The 17,161-nt window shown below is 44.8% G+C and overlaps 1 protein-coding gene across 4 annotated transcripts in view; it reads right to left on the reverse strand.

Moving 5' to 3' along the window:
* Nucleotides 1–17,161, reverse strand: part of hlk (hulk) — a 97,178-nt gene that overhangs the window by 39,384 nt on the left and 40,633 nt on the right. For all 4 annotated transcript variants that reach the window (XM_077631835.1, XM_077631833.1, XM_077631836.1 and 1 more), the window contains exons 2-6: nucleotides 14,541–14,723; nucleotides 7,057–7,197; nucleotides 4,164–4,346; nucleotides 1,186–1,329; nucleotides 212–394 (exon numbers count right to left, since the gene is read on the reverse strand). In XM_077631835.1, coding sequence (XP_077487961.1) covers nucleotides 212–394; nucleotides 1,186–1,329; nucleotides 4,164–4,346; nucleotides 7,057–7,197; nucleotides 14,541–14,723 — 834 coding nt within the window. The remainder of the gene's footprint in view (nucleotides 1–211; nucleotides 395–1,185; nucleotides 1,330–4,163; nucleotides 4,347–7,056; nucleotides 7,198–14,540; nucleotides 14,724–17,161) is intronic.

The following is a 17,161-nucleotide window of genomic DNA, read 5'->3' on the forward strand; positions in this document are numbered from 1 at the left end:
AAGAAAAACACGTAAGAAATAATAAACAGCGATTTCAGAATTTGGGCAGAGACATCTCAAGTGGTGATGCGAAAAGAGCCTAAAGTTTTTCTGAAGGCCCAGTGTTTTGAAGAAAGTAAAAAAAAAATGAAGCGACAGAAGTGCTGTCTGCATTCTTCTTAAGCCCAGGTGCTGAGAAACAGCGTGGAGGACGCGTCATAGCCGGGCTTACCCTTGAACACCGTGGGCACTTCGTTCTCGAAGAAGATGAGGATGGGCAGCTTGTCCCAGCCGTACTTCTTGGCGAACTCCACGTCGTCCGTCTTGACGAAAGGGATGCCGTGCTGGTCAGCATCGTCGTCAATGGCCTCCAGCTCCTCCAGTATCTTCTTGCTCTTCGCGTCGCTCGAGTCATCTGCACCGTTGACGGAGAAAGCTGTGTACAGGGTTTGCCTCCAAAAGCTTACTCGCAAATGCATTTGCAGCACACTCTACCAGCAGAAGAAAGAAGCTGGTGGCAAGAAGCGGAACATACCCACTCCAGTGCTAAAAGTGCAAAAAAAAGTCACCTCCAGCAGCACCTCTCTAACCCTCGCAATCGTTATCATCATAATCCGGAATGAGTCCACAGGTGGCTGCAAGAGATGCGAGAGCAGCTCCTGACGCGTTCGAGAAAAGCGAGCTCGAACAACGCGTAACTATCGGGCACTCATACTAACTGCGGTGATTAATGCGCGTCAGGATGGTGCAAAACAAATACGTCCTAAAGATATGCACTACGCTGATAGAATCAAGCAGGAACACACAAAACTGCAAAAAAAACTAACGCTCAGTACGCAAACGTTCAATGTTAGCTGGCGCATAAGAAAGAAAAGGAAGAAAGTATCAACATCATCATCAGTAAAAGGAATTTCAGAAAACGGGGTTTAGGTTAGGAATGAGGGGAATGGGGAAAGCTGGAGGGGTAAAGAGTGAGGAGTGTTTATGTCTGTCAGTGAGAAGCCTCTGCGGCAACCTGGGCTTCCAAGGTCATTGGCACAGTGACTTCGCAAAGACGAATGCAATTGTAATGTTCTGTTCGTTCTTCGCGTAGCAGTAAGTGAACCACCGCGTGGGTTCAGGCCACGTATGGAAACCCCTTGGCACACATTCACACCAACGTCGCCCGTGGGAATCTGTACATTCAAGTGGACATCTCAGACTCACAGACGAAGACTGCCAGGATATCGGTCTTCTCGATGAGCGCATCCATGTCTTCGGCGGACACCTCCTCGATAATGTCCGCGTCATCGCCGGTGTCCATGAACTCCTGCAGCCACTTGAGCACATCCTCCTCGTTCTTCAGGTCACCTGCGAGGCGAAGGATCCGAGATCGTCTTTGGAGGGTCTCCTGCACTCGCCACCCGTTTCGCGCTTTCTGAAACTGGGAGCTTTTCAGATTCACTGTTCGGCCTCTGTGCCATTGGAGGGCACTGTCTTTGATATCAGGGTGGACCAGTCGTGCTTATATATAGCTTTCCAGTTGTCTTTCCTCCCGTCACCAGAGGGAAGCGAACGTCGGTAGTGCTTTGGAAGAATGAATCAAAGAAAAACATAGTTACGTAACTATGTTTAGTTACTTAACTAGTTACGTAACGTAACTATGTTTTTTTATTCATTCTTCCACATCACTACCGACGTTCGCTTCCCTCTGATGACGAGAGGAAAGACAACTGTGTATATATATATATATATATATATATATATATATATATATATATATATATATATATATATATATATATATATATATATATATATATATATATATATATATATATATATATATATATATATATATATATATATATATATATATATATATATATATATATAACCTAGGCCTAGGTAATTCTAACTCCTCTGCTCGAAGTTCGGTAAGCGTTCTCTTTGCCTTCACCGGCCGAGAGGTTGTTTGATGGTGTACGTAAGAAAGTTCTATTAAAAGTAAGTTAATTACGGCTCCCGACTGAATTATAGCAGTGGGAGAGAAATCAATAAATAAGCTGTTGTGTGCTGTACTTTGGTTTTTGAAGACCTAGACAGCGGTTTAAACAGCCTTTAAACCCGTGTATCGATCGCGGTGCTTAAGAGCGCCCGGAAAATTGTTCTTAGCGGCGAAAACACATTTAAAGTGCGTTTCTCGGGCCAGCCACGGGAGCCCTAATAGGTAACGTTGCGGTTGTCTGCTCTGACGATTACATACGGCTCGTTACCTTTGAACATAGCTGTAGTGGGCCATACTTGCATTAGTCTGGTTAACAAAAAAAAACGAAAACCGTCGCATAAACGAGCAGTTCACATGCGCTAATGACCTCAAAAAAAAAAAAAGGTCAGTAAAAATAGGCCACACTCATCACCGCCTAACATGTTGGCAGATAGTTGAACAGTTTTTAAACTACGCTTCTTACAGCGCCCAATGCGTACAAAGGTGACGCACTAATTAAGTTACACTGTACGGGCAGCTGCTGCACTGGTTTTGTGAGCGCTGTGGTCCCAAGTACAAAACAATGTAATCGTAACAAAATCGCAACAAAATCGTAATTTGTCCATTTTGAGCGCTTTAACAGGCGCGATTCACTAAATTGGGATCAAGCCTCTGTAGTTCGCCTTCCTAGGCTGGAGAGGTCGTAAGAAATAAACTCAGCATTTTTTAAATTTTCGTGACCTTCTTTGTGTTCACTTGTATTGCGGGGTTTGATTGAAATTCAGCTCTCTTAACTAAGTGAACAACAGCAGTTTAACCCAGATCCACCGAATTTAATGCGAGTTCCCTCCAACCGGAATCCTGCTCTGACTGACCTCTCGGCATTTCCTCTCTCTCTCTCTCTCTCTCTCTCTCTCTCTCTCTCTCTCTCTCTCTCTCTCTCTCTCTCTCTCTCTCTCTCTCTCTCTCTCTCTCTCTCTCTCTCTCTCTCTCTCTCTCTCTCTCTCTCTCTCTCTCTCTCTCTCAGTGTACGTGATTTATTTAATTGAAAAAGCCGAAGTAGCTCTGGACTAAAGTTGCCTTCGAAGGCAAAATATGTGATCCGCCCCTGCTCATTGGCAGCGTTGCTAGGACACCTCAAGTATGGAATCTCGGCTATTCAAGTGTGTGGAAATTAAATAGCTTCGGCGTGTTTTGCGTACGGCTCGAGGGGAATGTGCGTGGGCGTATCAGGGTCCTTATGAGCGTCTATGTAGAATACACAGAACTGTACAATGAATATGGGTGGCTATGTACAAATCAAGGATTAATGTATTTGCATAAGTGGCTGTCGTTACAATGGCGACGATTATAGACGGTGTTTCACCTAAGACTTTACGCAATTTTTAAAAGTAGGCTTTTTAAGTTAGAAGAGCGCTTTTTTCGGCATAGCATTGTCAGCGGTATAGTAGATCAGAATACAGCTAAGATGTGCTAGTTAGCAGGATGATTAACTAATATTGAATAGTTAACTTTTTAGCTATAACTGTCAGGCTTTTTAATTATTAAGAGGCGTGTAGCCCACCGTAATTGATATACATATCAGTTTTGAGAATTTCTAAAACGCGCTTACCCTCTGCGTTGTTGCTCAACAAATTTTGGCTATCTAGACGGGTTACGTGCACTGGAGAGATTTTTTTGCCTGCTAGCTTCTCGAAAGTGCATGTATTTTGGCGCGATGTAGCCAAAATTTGTTGGGCCACAGCGCCGAGGCTAAGCACGTTTTCGAAAATTCTGAAAACTGATACGGATATCAATTACGATGAGCTCCACGCCATTAAATAATCAAAGAGCCTAACAGTAGTAACTAAAAAGATAACTATTCAATATTACCTAACCAGCCTGCTCGTTAGCACATCTTAGCTGTATTCTGATGCACTACACCGCTGACAATGCTGTGCCGAACAAATCGCTCTTGTTACTGAAAAAGGGTATTTTTTTTTAAATCTGTAACGTCTTAGTTGAAACACCCTGTGTAGTACCACTGCTGCCAAGGTTGTTGTCGCAAATATAGAGCAACCTTTTTAGTGGCGATAATCTTTCCTCCAGACAGCGCGCTTCCCCTCAGTAGCCCGCGATCGTAGCGCCAATCGTTCTTGCGGCCGCCACGTTTCCTGGCGGAGCTTTCAAGCACTGCGCGGCGACTGTGAGCAGCCACTGCCGCAGCCCTCAAGCTCACCGTCGTAGAGCAGCGGGATGGTCTTGCGGTAGTACACCAGGGCGGGCAGCTGGTCGAGGCCGAACTCCTCAGCCACCTCTGTCTCCGAGATCTTGACGAAGCCGATGTCCAGCGCGTCCGCCTCGTCGTCGATGTTCTCCAGCTCGTTGAGCACCGCCTCGGACTCCTTGTGCTTCTTCTTGTCTGCGGGTGCAAAGCATGCGCAGTTACGTCACAGTTACGTCATCATTACGTCACCGTTACGTCACAGTTACGACACACTAAGGTCGTAGTGCGAGACTGTAGTTACCTGCCTCTATTTGAGGATCCATGTGGCTGGCGATAAGGCAACACACTGGCTTGAAGCAGAAGCCAGTAACATATTTTTAGAATGTTAGTGATTGTCTCTGTAAATAGGTGCGTCCAAAGTGCTGCGAAGGTACTCGGTTTTTTATGTGACGCTCGACGAATTGAGTTCAATGTGCAACGGCTACGTGAAGTAACAATGTCGCAACGGGAAAAAGAATGAAATACAGATCACAGACTTGCGGCCCCCGAATTGACGCAAAAACGAAAGGTTGCCAGTAATTTGAAAAGCCAATTCAAAGTACTTTGCAGAAGTTAGCATGATGCAGCTGACAGAGAAGGTGAGTGGACTTGCGCCACTTTTTTGTGTCAGAGAAAGTCCGGCAGACAGACGAAAGCGTTTAGCGGCTGCGTAGCTTCAATGCGCCCCAAGACGCGGCAAGGGGCGGTGACGGTTTAGCTACACTGCAGAATGGAAGTGTAACAAATTTAAAATGCAGCAGCAGTTTAAATGTCCACTGAAATCGTCTGTACATGCCTCAGTTCTTAGCTCGGGGGCAGCCCACTGTTCTTGTTGTGCAAAACCTTACGGGAGCTCTTGCGCAACAAGTTCTGAAAGATATTTTGCATAACAAGCAGGGGACGGATATATTTTCTGGATAAAAGTCACAAGCGGCGGAAACATTAGTAGCTTTTTGTTATCTTTCCTGTATTTGTCATTAAAAATGCAAACTTCCATCAATCGATCTACGTAGTTGAGCCTTCAATTGACCAATGGCGACTTTGAATCAACTTGTTTGAGAACAAGCGAGATTGAACACTGCTAAGAAAGGTTATCGTACAAGCTCATTGCCGAATCACAAGCCCCTGTTTGCGTAACTCGACTCCGACGTTAGGGCCTGAGGCCTGTTTGCACGCTGAGTGCCACTCAGCAGCCCACATCAAAGAAATTTCCTCGCAACTGCCTAATCCTGTGGATGAACGCGTTCTCCTAACGCTGCTCTCGGGTTTGCTGCCTCACTGAGTGGGTGCTTCGAGTTAGTGAGTGGGGGGGGGGGGGCACCTGCTCTGCTCTCTGCCTGCCCACCCATTATCCTGAAACACAACATTCTCTGCACTCATGCCGCACGAGAGGTCCCTAGCCTAATGGCATTGCCTCGGAATGACGCGTTAGATGCAGCGTCGGAGTTCACAAAATAAACCGAATTGATTTCCAGACTTCGTATAACCAAGCCCTCTAGCTCCTGCCTGAAAACCGTGCAGCTTTAGAGAACGCAGAACTCGCGTACGGGAATAGTAGGTGCGGAGTTCCCGCCTGATACGAACCGCAGCTTTACACCGTTATGGTCATGCAAGTATTGATGGCTATCACGATTGGTCGTCGCAAGACAGTCAGCCAATGACGAGCTAAAGGCTTCGTGAACTCAGTAGCTCATTGGCTGATGTCACCTAGCTTTAGATTTTTTTCGCACTGCATGGTTTTAGTACGATAGTGTGTGTAGACGAGCCTAGTCCCCCTTTGCGCCAGTTAATCTCCGGTGCACGGCCGCCCAGCGCTAACGACGTTGCCGCTGCCTTGTCCCCAGCCACGCATTTCTGAGGCACGCGGCGTCGCAGTACACAGCCTCGCGGCGTGTCGACATCGATTTTTTTCGCCTCCCAAAGGGCTTATTCGTCTAATTTTGTCGCCGATACGCTGGCCGCCTTTCCGCGCACCGGTACCGGACCCTGACGTTGGAGACGATGGTCCCTGGAAGCCCGGTACGCGTAGTGGTTGCCACGATATTTATTGTATCTCTTTACTTTTTACCCCACCCGAAAAAAAGGAAGAATGTAAGCTGGAAGTGCTGGAGAACAAAGACGCGCATGTGGCTGCCAATCTTGCAGCGAATAAGCTCTGCTGCAACAGCTTCGACAAGCTAACACGTAGTTAAATTGTGCCCTTCGACAGAACAGTTCGTCGTAGAGACATGAAGACCTTAATACATAGAAAAGGGCGTTGTGTAGACGTTCCTAACGCCTCTGTATGAGGGGCGGGCTTTTGTGGCAATTTTCACGTTTTCGGGAATATTTTGGGCGGGATTTTAGAAAGTTGGGCATCAGTGGCGCGGCGCGGAGAGGATAATTACAAAAATGACATTTTTTTGTTAGCGACGACATTTATTGTTGAGACGCAACGACGCCCAATTCAACTCTTAAATTCGTTATTGATAATTGCATAAACCATCCGTAACACAAGTCCCCACCAATCGCAGGTCTTCCCTTCGCGCGGAACTAACTTACTGAAGACAACTTTCGGCAACAGTGGCATGACTATCCAAAGCCCACTGCTTTCGGTTTAACGAAATCCGGTTTTTCAAAAATAAACAGGGAATATAGTTAAACCCAGTAAAGCCTTGTTTCTTACTTGAATATGAACGCAGGCGCTTTCTAACAATCATTTTTCACGCGAAAGTTTCTGGGTTTGGGAAAAAAAATACAAAATAAAACATCCTTCACATATAGCTTTCTAAGATCCCCTTTCCATGCTTACAGCCGCCCGCTTCCTAGATGCCAGACGGACAGTTCCCCACCCCGAGACGGGTTCCAGGTGAGAAGTCCGACTCACAGAAGAGGACGGCCAGGTATTGACTCTCCTTGATGAGGCTCTCGAGGATCTTGCCGTTGACTTCCTCTATCCGATCGGGCAGCTCCATGGCCTCCAAGTTTGTCAGCCAGTCCAGCACTTTCTCTTCGTCCATCAGGTCACCTGCACACGCCATACGCACATCAGCGGGCCAACAGCGGGCCGGAAAACAAATAAGTAAAAACAAAAGAAAACCGATGAGGACTGGTGGGTCACCTCCACCCAGACAGCGCGTCGCCTGAGCCAAGGCGGTCAGCTACTCAAGCGCCCGCTAAAGCCAAGGGAAGAGTAGGGTGGAGGGGGGGGGGGGGGGGGTGTTTGAACAGTAAGCGCTAACGCGCCAGAAAACGAAACAGGACAAGTAAAAACATTGCGGACGAGTGTTTTCTCCTGTGTATAGAAAACTTGTTTTTTTTTACCCTCAAATTTGTTTTGTCTGGAACTGTGCTTCGTCATGGGCTTGAAGAAAATCAGTTCAGTGCTTTTGTGGCGACGGCGCCGGAGTAAGTGCAGAGGACAGGAAAGATGGGACGGCACGTTTATTTAAAAAAAGTAACTAAAAGCTTTCAATTTTATCGTGCGCAGAGTCAACACTTGGCCGCTTCTTTTGAGCACATGCAGTAAGGCAGAACGTAAGGGAACTAGAAGCGCGCTTCAGGGAAAGAAATTTTTTAAAAAATCTTGAAGTTTTTTGTGTCTCACATGTTCTTTCTGTTGCCAGGCGCTCTGCACAACGTTTACGAAGCCGTGGTGATAGCAGTAACAAAAGATTTTTTTGTGTGTGTGTGTGACGTCTTGAATGCTCTTGTCTTCCTCAACTACTGCTTAGCGCGCCCGAATGCATGCACTGTCAAGATGACACCGCTTACTCTTTTTTTTTTATTCGAGAAGTGTGCCATGATGCATAGTGAGAAAGGGGGAGGTGAATGTAGGAGAAAGTTATAAAAAAGGACTGGAGACCAGTTTTGCTCAGATAGTCGCAAAGGTTGCAGGTGTAGCTATTGTTCATTGTTCACTGTTCGTAGCCAGAATCGCTGTTGCACCGCAGGCCCACCTCCCCGAGGAAGTGTTTTCGTACAGAAGCCCTGGTTGGGCACATCTACAAAATGTGTCGCATATCACACAGGTCCGGCCACACAGTAAGGGCACTTGTTAGTCGCTGGCAAGGGTTTGTCACACCAACGATGACGTAACGCGGAGGTCAGAACCGACCCTGCCCGAATCGGGTGCACGGATACCTCCTTCTCCCAAGTAAGACTACGAATGAAAGGGTACGAACATATGAAGGTATTAGAGCACGTGTTCTCTGCCACAGACCTTGTGATTTGTATACATGGGGCAGGAACGAATTTTGGGGAAGAGAAGGTGGCGAGTCGTCTGATGTGTCATGGAGTGTCATAGTATCCACGTTAATATTATGCGGATAGTAAGCATGGCCACAAATCTAGTGTATGAGCACAGGACATGGACACTTTCTACACAGCTGATGAATGAATTAAGTATTTTGGAATGTGGCCGAACAGGCTTAAGCTGTTTAAGGGCGGGGCCAAGAACACACTCTGAACTGTCTTTCATCATGTCTTCAAAGGCCCAGAACGCATCGCAAATAAGGAAACGAGACGCAAAAGCGACTTCTTCTTGCACAACGCACACATCTGTGAAGAGCTTTTAAGTATTGCACTAAAAACAGCGTGTTTATGCAAACTCCGTACGTTTGTTCTGGCACCACATGAATTCAAAGTGAAATGTGAAGTAGAAGTTCCGTTCCTACTCGCGCAAGTAGATTTGGAGTAGCTGTCACTCCTAAGGGCGCCTGAAGTGTCTTAAAACACCTCTGTTTAAAAAAGGAGCTACAAGATCAATGTAGGTGATAGTCCGGAAGTAAAGAGAAAATGGGGCCATCGGCAGCGTTGCTTCGGGCAGGTGTTTTGATTTCAGACACAGGTAAGCTCGAACGATGACGTGCAGTGCACCTATAGAATGACAAAACCCACTAAATTCAACTTACCTGTCTTCTTGTTTTTTATTTGCTTCGAATATGAATAATAGCTTGAAAGTACGATTCAGTCACTCAAATAGCCGGTAGGTTTGCACGTAACGATGAAGGAGAAAACAAAACAGACACTCTATGCGGACCTCAGCGCTCTCATTTGTTCGCATAGTTCTTGCACACCTACCGTGTTGCCAAAGCGTTGTCTGAAAACGGTATCGCTGGAAAGGGAGATTGAGCCGAACCCGTTCGAAAGTAATGCAAGAACTGTGTTTTCCTTATTTCTTACTCTTAGAGTTCCGGAAGAACTTAAGAGGTTCGCTCGAGTTCTAAGGTTCGCTCATTTGCACCTGAGTGAGAAAGTGCTTAAAGAAGGCAGCTGCAATCATCGTCGCCGCTCAGCGTAGTCAGCCTGGGTCGTTTGACTGCATCATATGCCGCGTAGATTCCACGAACGATTTCTTTGCCTTCTCTTCTTATAACGTTACTCGCAGAACCCATTTCAAGAAAAGTTCTTTGTCCTTACACCGACTGTCGTGCTCCTTTGAGGCACGGTTATTTATAAGTTCTCCTTGTCGAGGCAACGCAAAGGGGAAGTTTTTCCGCACTATCAGTTAGCTGACTTTTTCTCGAGTCTGCGAAGAAATTTAAGCTCTTTATTGTTATCTTCGCGCCTTTTGGGCTGCAAATTGGTACTGCTCTGCGCGCGATTCAGAAGAAATTTTCACAGCAGCCATGCATCTGCCTTCGACCCTGATGTCGTGAAAATTGCTCGAAATTGCAGGGTTGACGCTGTTTCGGAATGGCATCAGTTTTTTTGAGCATTCACTACTTCGCGAGTGAACTGAAAGAGCTTGGAAGCTCAACGCTTTTCCTCGAGCTCTTGATGATCTTTTACTGACAGTTTTTTGTTAGTTACTCTCCTCACTCACTTCTCGTGAACTGCCTGAGTCATGAGCTTCGACGTGTTAGTCGCGCAACAAATATTCAGCTCCAGCGGGCTTCAGCTAACTAAGCACTGAAATAAAAGAGGCCGGTTAGTCGAAAGAGTTGCTTTTTTTCGTACCTAATCACAGATAGCTGGCAATTCCAGCAGGCAATGTCTTCAGGCACAATAAGTCAATTGGTGCAGCAATCTGCTGATATGATTATTGCGATTCGCTTCGAGGAGAGATTTTGGGCATAATAACCTTGATCAAGTAACAGCCATAAATAACATGCTGACAAAACTATAAAACCCCAATTAAAAGAGGAGCAAAGCTGTTCAAGTATTTGTATTCGTTCAGTTTTTTTTTGCTGTACATCCTTTTTTCCTCTACTAATTTCCATGCCAGCTTAGCCACGCTTGAAGCAGCGGCATTCAAGCTTGTCGACTGTAAGAACCTTAATGTAATCCTTGTTATGAATGCGTCTGCAAGTTAACGGCAGACTGGTTGCGCAAACACACACGCACAAAAAAAAGGACCTGAAATCCCGTTTCTCGCTGAGTGGTGCAAAATGAAGGGACGCAAATTGATAAGAGCCTTAGGAATGCGTGGCCGGATGGCGCGAGCCGCTGGTTTCAGGCAGCGACTCTGTCTCGAGGGATTCGCGCACCGCTATCGCCGAAAACAACTTTGTGCGCAGGGGCAGGTGCGTGTGTGGGTTTAAGCCAGCATCTTCCAGCGTTCCTATTATTGGCATCGTTTTCCCCACGGAGAAGAAGAATGTCGGCTTTGAGAACGCTGCAGTCATTCTCGATTTCGTTGTTTTTATTCTCGCGGAAGAGCTGCGCGTTTCAGCAAAAAAGTGTTGCACGGAGAGCTGAATTACGCTCAAGGGAAAGACCACAGCGCCTAGACTCTAAAAATGAGTGCAGAGCAAAGTTTAGTTGTGTTTACATACGAATATTGTATTTTATGCAAATGGATATGCGCGAACGAGGCAGAAAAAAAAAACAAAAAGCATAACACTTGAATTGTGCGCAACCTTCCCTTTCTCTATTTGTAGCACTATTTAACTACGATCAATATCTTCGTTTTATGCATAAATGAAAACGTAAACATTGCACGCGATGTCTTTGCTTCATACGAATATTGGTAGTTATGCCTTTATTTCAGAGCGTAGGAAAGTGGTTTCAAGGCCGAGAACTAATTCTTCTAAATGAACATGCTGTTGACAGGTGGTGCACTTGGCCTGCCTATGGGTCTCTGATCTATGCAACCATATGCATATGCATATTTTTGCCATCCTCGAGCAGAATTTTCGCGTAATGTTTTTTTTCTTTAATTAGGTCGAAATGTTTAAATTAGGTCTGAATTAACGACAGGCTTCTTTGTTTGAGATCTCTCTTTAAGTGTACAGTAAACAAGTGAACTTTGTCTTCATATTGGCAGCAGCGAAATGCAGTAGTTGCAACCGAGAGAATAATTATTACCGCGTCCACAACTGTCGGGTTTGAAGAAAAGTTATTCCGTGCCCTCGGCTCAGATCAGTAACCACCGCAATACCGAAGAAGTCGCTGTACCAACTAAGCAATGCAGGACAGCTAGCAGGTGGTGTGGCGAGGCCTAAATTTATCACCATTTTAGAGCAGAACAATACTAGTTGAAGGGTTCAAGAGAATCCGTCAAGGTGATGTAAAATTCAAACAAAAAAATAATTCCCAATTCATCCGAGCAAGCGCTGCCAAGTTAATAATTAGCAGCACAGATTTCTCAAGTCTTTTGAGTTGGTCGCTAGGAAAAAAAATGCCAGTTACAGTCAATCACATATGAACCGCTCTGCGCTTCAGAATAGCTTTATGCACAGGCCTTTAGTGCTTGTAGCAACATAGCATAGTGGGCGAGTTGGCATTGCATATTAACTAACGAAACAGCGCAACGAAAACGAAGGATCAGAAAAGGAGATACACGGACACGCACTGTCCGTGTATCTCTTTTTCTGGTTGTGCGTGTCCGTGTATCTCCTTTTCTGGTTCTTCGTTTTAGTTGCGCTGGTTCGTTCTTTTAGGGCTCGTCGATCAAAAGCAGCTTTATTTCTTAGCCTGCCACTGTTACTGAACAAGTTGTAACTAACGCGTGTGTGTTACTGTCTTAACATATTTGATTTCCGGTTGCTTCTTTATGAGAAAACGCCACTCGGCGAGATATTGCGGAGCTTAAAGCAAAACGCATCTCTCTGGGAAAGACCAATTGCAAAGAATTCGGGAAAAAAATTGCGGTGTTTTTTGTCCTCTATGCGTGCCTCCGAACTGCTCTTAAATGCTTGTCTTTGTGTCATCTTCGGTTTCCTTCTCAGTATTCGAGACCTAAACACGTGTCTCGTTTGGAATTATTTTGATCCTGCCGCCGGCTACAAACACCAGTTACATTTACTTTTTTTATTGGTATTACATCTGCTATTGGAGCTGTTCAGTTTCCGCCAGGACCCTTGGCACGTCCAAACAATACAAGTCCTTGTCCGGTGTCTCGTACCATGTCCTCTCCATTGAGTTCCTGACTCAAAACCGAATAACATAAACAGCCCAAAAAGTGTATTTTCTTTTCTGAGCAAAGCAAAAAAGGACTCGACTTCTGCTGATCCGTAGCCGTGTACAAGCAGAGGTGATAGAATTAGAATATAAATGTAAAACCCAGGTGAAGTGTGGGCTGCGGAAGAACAACACACATGCTCTGCCGGTTCTTTCTAACATTCGCGGCGCCTTTTTATCTAAACCTAACCAAGCGCATAGTCTGGCCGAGGTTAGGTCAATAAACACGCGCTTCTTTATATTCGACTAACGTGCTCGTAACGTTTGCAGTGAAATCCGCTAGCGATATATCGCCAGGAGAGAATTCAGGCACCAAAAAAAATTTGTTGTTTTATCCTGCTCGAAAAGATCGTCTTTCTCGCAACCCTGGAAAGCATTTAGAAATAAATACATGATCTACAGGTGGTTTTATCTATAAAAAATTTCGCTGTCATGATTTTTTTTTGTTATAGCGAGCGCATGGAGAGAGATTTTGTTTTAGGCCCTCATTTTCGACCATATATTATTCAGAGCTTGAATCCGGATTCCAAAAATGAGTGAATATATTTTAATTCTCATTTTTAAACTGAGCAGTTTCCGTAGAAACTCGTGCCGTGATTGCCTTATGGTTCCTTTCCAGCATCTACCTTATAGTATATGAAGAGAGAAGCAAACTAAGCATTTCTGCTAAACGTAGGACGTTGGTTTCTCTTCAGAACACGCGTTGATGTACTGGCAATACATCAATTTGACTATATTTGTTTTCTTTTATGAAGAGAGGATCAGAAAAGTGGTTCGTTCGGGCAATTCGCACAGTTTCCTCATTTCCAAGCCTTCGCATTTGCTATCACCTTTGCTGGTTTGCTTGAAAGCTGGACGGGCAGGCTGTTCAGCGCTGACAACGCGCGCCTGGTTAAACTGAGGGCTTTATATATATATATATATATATATATATATATATATATATATATATATATATATATATATATATATATATATATATATATATATATATATATATATATATATATTGCAGAGATGAACTTGTTTATGTAGAATCGTTCTCGTTTGCGATGCCTGAGTGATGCAGTTGTGAATGGTTCTCTCCACACACATCACAGAGACCAAGCACCTGTTCTTTGGGCAGACTTCGCGCATTTACACTTGCATTTAGACGCAAACTGTCAACACAGTGGCACTGTTGCTGTTACAAAACACATATTTCACGCTGATTTTTTGTTTATTCATTTTCAATTTTTTTTTATTTGACAGGACTGCTTTGTGCCGAAACTCAGTGCTTCTGTTTGCAGTGCGATTTTTAAAGGTGAAAGCCGTTGATGGGAGCCCATCCTCCATCCTACTCTTCTTCCTTGATTTGGCTTGCCTTGGCTTGATGCTCATGCGGATTGGCGTCTAAGCCAAAGCAAGCCAAACCAAGAGCCAGGCTAAGCTAAGAGAGAGAGAGAGACAAGAGCAGAGAATGAGAAGGGGAGAGAAAGAAGAGAAGAAAAAGGGAGAAAATATAAGGACGCCGCCGTGGAGAGAGAAATGGAAAGAAGAGAAAAAGTACTCGCTAAACAAGGCTACCGCTTAGTTAAAACATAAGTGCTCTCGACAAATGTTAACTAAGCCGTAGCCTAGTTTACCCAGTTTTTAGTTTTAATTTGGGGCGCAAAACTGCCTTCCCAGGAGGCCAGAAGAGCGGCATTCATGCCTGAAAGGGCTGGGACATTGTGCTATATGTATCGAGAAAACCAATTGCTCTTTTGAAATTACTAATCTTTTTTATACTGGTTCATGTCTATTGGCACGATATATAGGGCCAACAGCCGAGATAGTTTTTAAATCCTGCTACTCCACACGTTCAACTTGTGAGAAACTCCTTCCAAGCCTTCACTGTGCTACGACAGAGCAAGAGGCACTGCGGCATTTTGCTGCCTGGCACCAGAGTGGTTGCACCGTGGAAAGCCACAGTGTCAGACTGACCTTCGTATATGGTGGGCTCCTTGTTTCGGAAGTACACCAGCGAGGGAAATTTGGTGACGCCCAGCTTCTTGGCGGTCGGCCGGTCGCTGTTCTTGACGAAGGCCACGCCGAATTTCTCCGCCTCGTCGTTGATGTGCTCCAACTCGGCCAGGATGGCATCGCAGTTTTTGCAGATCTTCGTGTCTGCGCAACGAAAGAAGGAAACAGGGAGGGCCGTGCTGTAATGCTACCCGTTTGCTATAAGCCGAGAGAGTTTTACAATACCATAGTTGTTACGTTTTTTATGCGACAACTTGTTCCAGCTGTGTTATTATACCTCTCTTTAAATTCAGAAAATCTTGGAGCAAACATTTTGGTTGCACAGTCAACACGGGGACTTAATTTTGCTTTAATCTGCACAGCCTAAAAAATAGGTTTCATCATCGGACAAGCACATCGCAACCAATAAATTAGTACCTGCACATTTCGTTTCATCGCGACCGACAAAAAAATAGAACTTATTCGCTTGTTTGCCTTCCATTATTAAACTTTACTGCTGCTGCCTACAATCAGGTGCGACATCTCGAACGCTCAGCTGAGCTGCCACAGTTTGAATGATTGAGTCATGTGCTCACGCTGATTCAAGTTCCCATGTGATAACTTGCAGGTAATAAATTTCAGTAAACGTATGTGGCGACAGGAACACAAAGTAAAAACACTCGTAACTGCGGAGCGAAATGTTAAAGAATATAAAACGGATAATTGAGGTTCTGAAGGGCAGCTTGCAGATGTCATAAATAAGTTGATCTGTAACAGTCTTGAAGCTTTAGACCATGCACACACGCACGCACGCACGCACAGCCAGCACAACCTTCTTACGCAGAAATACGTGCTTGTATTTGTGCTCTAGCTTCCTCGTTTCCTTCCTTAAACAATGTAACCAAAGCAGTCGTGAAGGAAAAAAATGTCCTGTTCCGGTTACTAGATATTAATAATGTTGTCTGTTGTTATTAAGCGGTAACCACATGAGGCGATGTGCCGGCCGTCACCTACCGGTGCCGTTGGTAAACACGCGTGAAGCGACGAGGCTTGGGGATAGAGCGGCGCGTCCTCAGTGCACAATTGCTTGCCGCTGCTTCAACGTTGAGTCACCACAATTTATCAGGGGAGTTTAACTACGCCATGGGTCCCGTTTTTAAGACTAGACAGCATAATGATCGATAAAAAAGTTAATGAAAATCTTTTTTTCAAACTACAATGCATTTTCAAGGAGCGCAGTGCAGTAGCGCTAAACTGTATTTTGTGATGCGGAGAAGTGATCGAGGCATACGCCACAACATACTTTCTTGTTGCAATGCTCCTACCAAGCTATCACTGAACTCTTTCGATAGGTGACTGACGACAGCGCCACAGCGTCTCCTATGTGTACTCACGATCAAGCGAGCGTCGGCACCATGGCCCTTGTTAACAGGCAGCTGATTCGCTCAAAACCTCGCTAGAGAAGAAAACTTCGAACGCAAAATAATAATAATAATAATAATAATAATAATAATAATAATAATAATAATAATAATAATAATAATAATAATAATAATAATAATAATAATAATTGGTTTTTGGGGAAAGGAAATGGCGCAGTATCTGTCTCATATATCGTTGGACACCTGAACCGCGCCGTGAGGGAAAGGATAAAGCAGGGAGTGAAAGAAGAAAGGAATAAAGATGCGCCGTAGTGGAGGGCTCCGCAATAATTTCGACCACCTGTGGATCTTTAACGCGCACTGACGTCGCACAGAACACGGGCGCCTTAGCGTTTTTCCTCCATAAAAACGCAGCCGCCACGGTCGGGTTCGAACCCGGGAACTCCGGATCAGTAGCCGAGCGCTCTAACCACTGAGCCACCGCGACGGGTGAACGCAAAATAGCAAGATCGGAATTTGCGTACCCACGAAACCGTCTGCTATTTGCTTGTCTTGTGAGCTGTTTTCGGGTGATGGGTGAGATTTTACGCAAACCCAGAAACTGAGTAATGCAGTGAGTGACAGTGGCTAGATAGGCGGCTGCCAGCCCATCGCCGCGAATTATTGTCTCATGAGATTATCCCTTTAAGCATGTTTCCAACTGCTATCGGAGAACAAGAAAGACATGCTGCTAATAACGAGCGTCGCTGCTCAAATTCTTGAATGCACGGGACATTCTAAGCGCGAAAAATCTTCTATACACATTTCCGCACGAACCTGTCCTCAGAAAATGCTTAAACCAACATTCACCGAAAGCAACCATGAAATCACAAAGTGCTTACATATTTCAGGGTGTCGGCACTGCAACGGAATTCGCGAAAAAGCGCTAAACTCATGTCATTTTTTTTCTAATTCAACAAGAGACTTTGGAACCTTCAAATTCCATAATGCAGTCAGAAAAATGTCGTCTTAACTGTCTGAGGAATATAGACGCAATTATAAAATTATGTTACCAACACCAGCTTTTATTTATGTTTTTCTGCTGCGAGCTATTCATCTGGAACCACAGCATAACCTAATTTGTAATTTATTTGTTTCGTCGCTGCTTCTAGGCTAAATTAAAGGTTTTAGACAGGAGCAGGCGGAACACGTCGATAAAGAGGAAACAACTGGCGTGGATCT

This window comes from Amblyomma americanum, chromosome 7, assembly GCF_052857255.1.
Source record: "Amblyomma americanum isolate KBUSLIRL-KWMA chromosome 7, ASM5285725v1, whole genome shotgun sequence".
NCBI lineage: Eukaryota > Metazoa > Arthropoda > Arachnida > Ixodida > Ixodidae > Amblyomma > Amblyomma americanum.